Genomic DNA, 7,457 nt, shown 5'->3' with positions numbered 1-7,457 from the left:
AATATAAGTCCGAGTGAAAATAAGTTCATAAAAATATATTGATATAGGTAAATTTAATATAGTGTGTTTCAGATTATATTTTTATTTTACATTTTACATATTAATGAGATAATTAATTCATTGAACTTTATGGAACCAATTTGAGATTTTCCTAATTTTCGAGGGTTAATTTTATTTACACCATATTATTTTAATTTTGCATTATTTTTTAAAATTTTAAGTTTTTTTTTTTACTACCATTTCATTAATGAATATAAGCTAGCAAGTAAAATCAGTTGATTGTAATTTTATTCCAAAAACTTCAAAAGTTCCTGACAATGGCAGAGTCGCAAAGAAACATTAATTAAAAAAAGTGGTCCACTTATAGATAGGGATCCAAATGTTAAAAATGAAAAGACAATGCATATGGTCCAAGCATAAAGTATATTGTTTATTTTTACCAACAATTGAGGATGAATCTCTAACATTGGGTTGTCATATATGTACATGTCAGCTATATTATCTATTAAAAATTATGTCTCTCCTATCCTAAAGAAAATAAGATAAAATTTGTGTTACTAGTGCCTCAGATATTTATTGCCTTAACATAATTGAAGTTGACAAAATTGTCTTCAATCTAGAACTCAAAAATATCTCCAACAAATATTTTTCTCCAACATTTCTTTTTAATGAAAAGTTCGTAAACAATTTTATTAATTTAAAGAGTTACAAACTAGCTATTACATAAGATGAGATAACAAATGTTTTAAAAAACAAACTAAAATCGTACGGAGATATGTGCATCATGTGGATACAAATTTGATTATCATTGCTTGATAAAAATGATAGGAATCTAGTGATGGATTGTTCTATGTGCATAATTGTCATGCAGTCAGACTTTATCCTAAAAAACACTGAATCAAATCAGATTAAGAACTGAATCAACCAGATCAGGACAATCACTACTCAAGAAGTCCCAATGAAACACTCAAACCTTTTATATTCTTTATTGAGTGAGTCTATGGTATTATGCATATTACGATTTGGCACCGTGCTACGGCTCTATATTTGAGTTTTCAAATCCTAACGGTCGATCTGAATCGTTCATCTTGTTCTCCATATTAATATGTGTTTGGAGACCAAATTTTATATTTTTTGAAACTTTTTTACTATTTTTTTAGATTTATTGAAAATCACTGTTTTTGGATGGTCCAGAATTTTCAGATCAAGTGATTTTCTAAATATCTAAAAAAATAGTAAAAAAAATTTCAAAAAATGTAAAATTTGGTCTCCAAACACATATTAATATGGAGAACAAGATGAACGGTTCAGATCGACCGTTAGGATTTGAAAACTCAAATATAGAGCCGTAGCACGGTAACAACCCGTGATATGCATAGTACCATAGACTCACTCTTCTTTATTTATAACCTTGTGTTTTTCTAAATAAATATATATATCTAATTACCTAATTCCAAGTAACTCCATTCTTGTTACAGTATTAAAGTAGCTAGGTGTAATACAAGCTTAATCGCAACAATGAAATAAATAATAGCAACTTCCATCCTATTCATTGAAAATTAAATTATCCAGAGTGCACATTTTATTTCTCCTTACTAACTCAACGAAACCTTTCTGTTTTGATAGTATAAAAATAGTTCACTTATGATTAAGCCAATATCCCCAAATTAATGAACTTAACAAAAAAAAAAAAAAATTGAGAGAAATTCATACAAAGTCATGAACTCATGATAAAAGGTTCTTTATTAAATAAATTATTTGTGAGGGGTCCAAAGGAAAATCCTGCAAGGGAAACGGGAAATTGACGAGATTGTGCAAAACAACAAGTTAACCAGTATCTTCTTACACGTGTCAGTTCTCCGCCACGTCGCGGCGGGTGGCTGGCAGTTCCCACGAGAAAAACACCATCTCCACTCTCCAGACCTTACACTTAATTAATTCCTACAATTTTCTTCATCAAATCTTTCCCTTTTCTTCCCTTCTAGTTCTCTCTCTTTCTCAACTTCTTTTTTCTTTCCCCTTCCCATTGCTTCTCCTCCTCCTTCACCTTACCTCCTTCCATCGGCTCAGATTTTTATACAAATCAGCCCATGCTTTGAAATCCAGGTCGTTAATGGCCGGCATCGGGTTAAGGATGTCCTCTGACAGAAAACAAGACTCCGTGAACGAATGCCGTGAGAACCTAGGACGTCCTATCGCCACCTCTGCCGGTATGGCTGGTACCGCCACAACCAGCACCGGTACTGAAACCGATGACCGTCGCGGCCAAAGGAAGCGCGCAAGAGACGAGGAGTCCATAACTAAGGTGGCAGGGGAAACTTCTCGTCGTTCTCGAAGTGGCGAACTTGGTCAGGTTGGGTATGTACCACCTCCCGTTGCTGTACCACGCCCGGCGGTGTTTGGATATGTCTCGGTGGCAGGTCGCTTGCGTGAGATGGAAGATACTGTGTGTGTCAAACCTCAGTTCTTTCGACTACCAAATGGATCATATATACACTTCTTCGCTGTCTTTGATGGCCATGGCGGCTCCCATGTGATATTCTTAAACTTGTCTTTCTTTTTTAGTTGTGTACGTAATTGTGTTTGGCTAGAAAAGTTATCTTAATTGGTTCAAATTCAGTTCTCTATAGGGTAGCAAGTCGGAACGAACTATCCTTTCTCCATCTTTTTTTTTTTTTCATTGAAGTTTCTTTCTCGACTTAGATTGAAATTTTTTCCAAGTTTCTTTTCAGGTTTTTTTTTTAAAATTTAAAAAAATGAAAATTATTTTTTATAGCAAAAAATTTTCTGATCGGCTTTGAGTTTCAACTTTCAACTAACAAAAAGAAAACTTAGATTGTAATTTCCTTCGTCGCTCAAGGAGGAGAAAGGCTGGTCGCTGTACATTAAAAAACCACGTGGTCTATCCGTACGTTAGTCTAAAGTTGATCCGACGGACATGTTCATTCTAGAAACAGCCACCTGTCCTCTACATTTGTAAGGGAAGCGATGGTATCTCCATTGCTCACCTAATTGATGTGTCCATTTTAAAAATTACAGGTACTAAAAAGACTATTGGATTTTATGCAAATTATATATGTTACCGTATTTGACATTTGTTTTTTTTGTTGTTGAGGCCTACATTTTAGGAGTCATGTATAAGTGTAATAGCAACTTATTTATACTGAGGAGTTATAAAAAATATAATGAGGCTTCGTTTCAATGTTATTCACATCTTAGGAAGTGTAAGACATAACTGCAGGAGCAAATTTTTTATACACTATTTATAGATAGAAGTTTGGTTGACTTGCAAAAGTGGTATATGACGACCAATTTTTGAGGGAGAAAAATTTGACCGCAATGCTCTGACTTGATGAATTGTGGTTGATCTTGCAAGATTGCTGAGCTATGCAAGTCAAACATGCATTTGATCCTGGCTGAGGAGTTAGCTGCAGTGATGCCAGGTCATGCTTCGACTTCTTCGTCTGAAGGTGTTACATTACCATCCAGTGAAGAGGATGCAAAATTGAGGAAAGCATTGATCGAGTCCTTTGCGAGGATGGATGCCATTGCTGTGACAGCATGTGCATGTGGCCGTGTGGGCTTGCCAATCTGCACTTGTGAGCTTGCTGGACGATTTTCTCCCATTGTAGGTTCCACTGCTGTTGTGGGATTGGTTACTGACGATAGGGTGCTCATAGCCAACTGTGGTGATTCCCGAGCCGTTTTAGGCCGTGGCCGGCGTGCTTATGCTCTTTCTTGTGATCATAAGGTACAGGAAGTTTTCTCCTTGATTCTTTTTTGGTTGATGTGTTATTTTGGATGCTGCATTACTCATTCTTTGTATTGATGAACACAACTGTGGTTGGTTTATGTTTATGTTTTGTAAATAAACTTCTCTTATCAATATAATTGTTAGCAGCATCTTGCCGACTAACCTTAAAAAAACACTGGTTGGATTATGCTCTCTTTGTGGGATAGGAACTTATTGGTTACCTCACGTATTTCTAAACCATGGTTTCTTTGAATATATGTAGCCGGATAGGCCTGACGAGTTAGCAAGGATCGAAGCTGCTGGAGGAAGGGTAATATATAACAACGGGGCTCGTGTCAGTGGGATCCTAGCTATGTCGCGCGCATTAGGTACTTCTTCTGGACAGCTGATTATTTTTCATTTTCCTTCTTTTTTTAAGCATGAGGTACATGTTCGACAACCTTCCTTAAGCTTCCTTTACTGCTTAATCCACTCTAATCCCGCCCAACAGACTTTCCTTAGGATTAACATGTCTCCTTAGCTGTTTTCTTAAGCACGCTTCTCATGCGCCTTTAAGAAACAGCCAGCTTTAGCGCCTCCTTAGAGCACTTTTTGGTAACTTTTGGACCTATGTGCCCCTGCTTCTTGAGGAGCACTTGATTCTTTCCAATATTTTAATAGTCTTTCTCTCTCTCTCCCATCCAGAAACCCAAGAGCAAAATAAAACTCACTCTTCTCTCCAGCTAAATCAATGGTTCTCAAACGACGATCCTGTCAATCTAACACCACATGCAGATTCGCACTGCGAAAAGCTCTTTTTTGAGATCCCATTTGACGGGTATTCTTTCATGCAATCTCTTAGTTGTGAGTAGGTATTTTCTGATGTGAATAGTTTGTATTGCGTACCTGTGGGTTTTCTTGATTTCGTTGGTATTTCTCTCCATTTCAAAATCCAATAGGATATCCATGATTTTGGTGTATATTTTCCTTGGTTTGTTCTCTTATTTAAATTTCAATATAATAATATTTGAAGGTTGAACTTATGCACAAAATAATAGTTTTTTTTTCTTGCATAGATTTCAATTGATCTTTTCTGTCCATCAATAGTCATATTGGGAACTCAAATTCCGCATTAGAAAGTGATTCATCTAATTTGTATCCAATCTTACAAGAACTCAAAATCTTGAGAGTATTATTGTTGTTTCTTACAAGAACTCATGACTTAAAAGAGTCCTAATACTCTTGAGACTGGTACCTGTTGTTTATATTTGTTTCTTAGATTTAGTATATAGTTGAATTTCAAGTTGTACTTGTTGTATACTATAGTGTATACTGTGAGACTCTCAGAATATGGATTAAAAAGTGACTCATCTAATTTGTTTCTTAGATTAGTATATAATTGGATTTTCAAAGTTTTGAGACCACTTGTACAGTTGTACCAGTTGGTACAAACTAAAAATGTGGACTGGTACATTATGATGGAAAATCAAAGGACTTGGTGTAATTTTGAATTTTGTGATCAATATACTAAGTTCTTTAATTAAATTATTCCAAGCTTGCTCTCAGTTTTTAATATCCAGAATTAATCAATCTAAGCTTTAAATATCCATAATCAAGTAAATTAACTAAGTAACAAACGAACAAGTATGAAACGGTACTTATCATTATAAAAGAAGTCACTACTGAGTACTGAGTTCAGCATATTTGAGAAGAAAAAATAAACGAGGGTATTTTGGTCTTTGCATACTATACACATATTTTGGTCTTTATTCTTAATTCTACTTTCAAACGAACAAGTGCTTCTTAAGAAAGATTAAAATTTTAATCCTTCACCCCTAAGGAGGTCATGCCGAACATGGCCGAGATGAGAGTCAAAACCCTTCAATCAAATATCTAGTCGAAACCACATTGCTGGTTTCCAAGATCTTTGATCATTATTTTGTTTAGATGATTGTTGACTTGGTGAAGACTAATTTATTAAATCAAGCTGTGTCTGATTTCAATTAAGCATGCTATACCCTTATGTGAGTTCATTAATTTTTCATACCATTGACTCTGTTTTTTGCGAAGTAAATTATATCATCTTTTGGTATTTTTAAATTAGTTGTTTCCTTAATTGTCCTTGATAGGGTCGTTATTTGACAAAAATTGATGAATATTCCTTATTATTTGACACTAGTTTATTCCTTATTAATAGTTGTTTGGATGATATGTGTTTGGAATTTTAATGAAATTTCCAATATGGGTGAAATTTAGGGCCACATTTTTCAGTTCTTTTTTGTTAAGTTTCAACTTTCAAGTAAGGGCTTGTTTTCTTGTTGACACTTTCTTTGTTCATTTTGGTCACTGAATTGGCAATAGACCAGTGTTTATTCCGAGAACTTATGAAGTTAGTTTCCCAACCAAGATTTTCGGGGGTGTATCAGTAAAGCACATATTTTTCTGAGCTCGGCAATAATATTTGTTAATTTTCTCAGGCATCATCTAAAAGGGAAAAGTCGCATTTCCTTTTATTCATAAATCCTTGACGAACTTACAAGGCTACTATCACAGCTTATGGTCTTTCCACCAGTACCTTCAAAATTTTTACCCGCATAAGCATATACTTAACATTCTTTTGATCAAATTAACAGGTGATAGGTACTTGAAACCAGAAGTGATATCAGAGCCGGATATCAAGACTATCAGAAGAACTGATCAAGATGAGTTCTTGATATTTGCCAGTGACGGGTTATGGGATGTGCTGTCTAATGAGATGGCATGTAATGTGGTACGCCAGAGCTTAGATGAGGCCGAACCAGCTGATCCTGTTGGCCTAACTGCTCTCGCCAGCCCGACAACAGATATTGCTGGGCCGAGTGAACCTTCTACCACATTGCCAGAAGAGCAGCCACAACATGGGCAAGTCCAAGAAGGTGAAGAGCAGATGGAGCCTAGATGCCGTATGGCATCTGCTATTCTGGCAAGGCTGGCACTCGGGAGGGGAAGCTCAGACAATATAAGCGTAATTGTGGTAGATCTGAAGAGCGCATAAGCATGAAATGTTGAAGGTAGTTTCCATTAAGTTGGTTCTCTCTTTAACATGCTATAGTTTGACCGATTAGTTCTGTTGGTTTATTGGGTCTTGGATGTGAAAATTGTGAAAATTGGACGGGTGAAAGGTGCATTTGCAGGTTTGTGATATTCTTTCCTCCTCTGTCTTTATTTTTTATTTTTTTTCTTAATTTTGGTAGTTAAAGCATTTCTTAAAATAATCAACCTTCAGTGCGTTTTCTCTTGCTCAGATGTGACTCTGGTTTTGGTCTCTGTTTCGGGTTGCCTCGTCATTGGTTCGACAACCACAGCAACCATTTTCCAAATCACTAGAACTTCTTACATTCAATCATCTGGAATTATGAAATTAGGATGATGCCACTTGTACCTCCCCATGAGACCAAATCTGCTAGATTTTTAATTTAGAAAATTTAGAATATATTTGATCAGGATAAGAATTGTATATAGAACATCGGAGATTCGAACTTAGTTTTTGTTGGAAATTTATAGGAAGGAAGCTTTAACTGAGCTTCGTTTACATTTTCCTTGGCATGGGAAAATTGTAGTGTGTTATTCAAATGCTTGACAGAATTTACAACTTGTAACAAATTAGTTTTATTTGTAGTAAGTTTGAATTTATTTATTGAGTCATGTAAGATTAACGTTCTCTGTAATAAATCGAATTAATTGA

The 7,457-nt window shown here is 35.4% G+C and overlaps 1 protein-coding gene across 3 annotated transcripts; it reads left to right on the top strand.

Moving 5' to 3' along the window:
- Positions 1-1,951: 1,951 nt before the first annotated feature.
- LOC144561932 (putative protein phosphatase 2C 68) lies at positions 1,952-7,457 on the top strand. Of its 3 annotated transcripts, none has more exons than XM_078311039.1 (5): positions 1,952-2,533; positions 3,377-3,751; positions 4,017-4,122; positions 6,367-6,783; positions 7,018-7,457. In XM_078311039.1, the coding sequence occupies exons 1-4, from the start codon at positions 2,114-2,116 to the stop codon at positions 6,765-6,767; spliced, it is 1,302 nt and encodes a 433-aa protein (XP_078167165.1). In that variant the 5' UTR covers positions 1,952-2,113; the 3' UTR covers positions 6,768-6,783; positions 7,018-7,457. The 3 variants fall into 3 exon arrangements, 1 of the variants encoding a protein (XP_078167165.1); XR_013513942.1 differs by having other exon boundaries at positions 1,953-2,533; positions 6,367-6,906; XR_013513943.1 differs by having other exon boundaries at positions 1,953-2,533; positions 6,367-6,906; positions 6,999-7,457.

The sequence above is a fragment of the Carex rostrata genome, chromosome 11 (genome assembly GCF_964058835.1).
Source record: "Carex rostrata chromosome 11, lpCarRost1.2, whole genome shotgun sequence".
Taxonomy (NCBI): Eukaryota; Viridiplantae; Streptophyta; class Magnoliopsida; order Poales; family Cyperaceae; genus Carex; species Carex rostrata.
This window is presented reverse-complemented; position numbering and strand designations above follow the sequence as displayed.

Bases quoted from the DNA above. Each gene is read 5' to 3' on its own strand.
- LOC144561932 (XM_078311039.1), top strand. From the start codon at position 2,114: ATGGCCGGCATCGGGTTAAGGATGTCCTCTGACAGAAAACAAGACTCC. The intron at 2,534-3,376 runs GTGATATTCTTA...TGATCTTGCAAG, and splicing joins ATGGCCATGGCGGCTCCCAT to ATTGCTGAGCTATGCAAGTC. The intron at 3,752-4,016 runs GTACAGGAAGTT...GAATATATGTAG, and splicing joins CTCTTTCTTGTGATCATAAG to CCGGATAGGCCTGACGAGTT.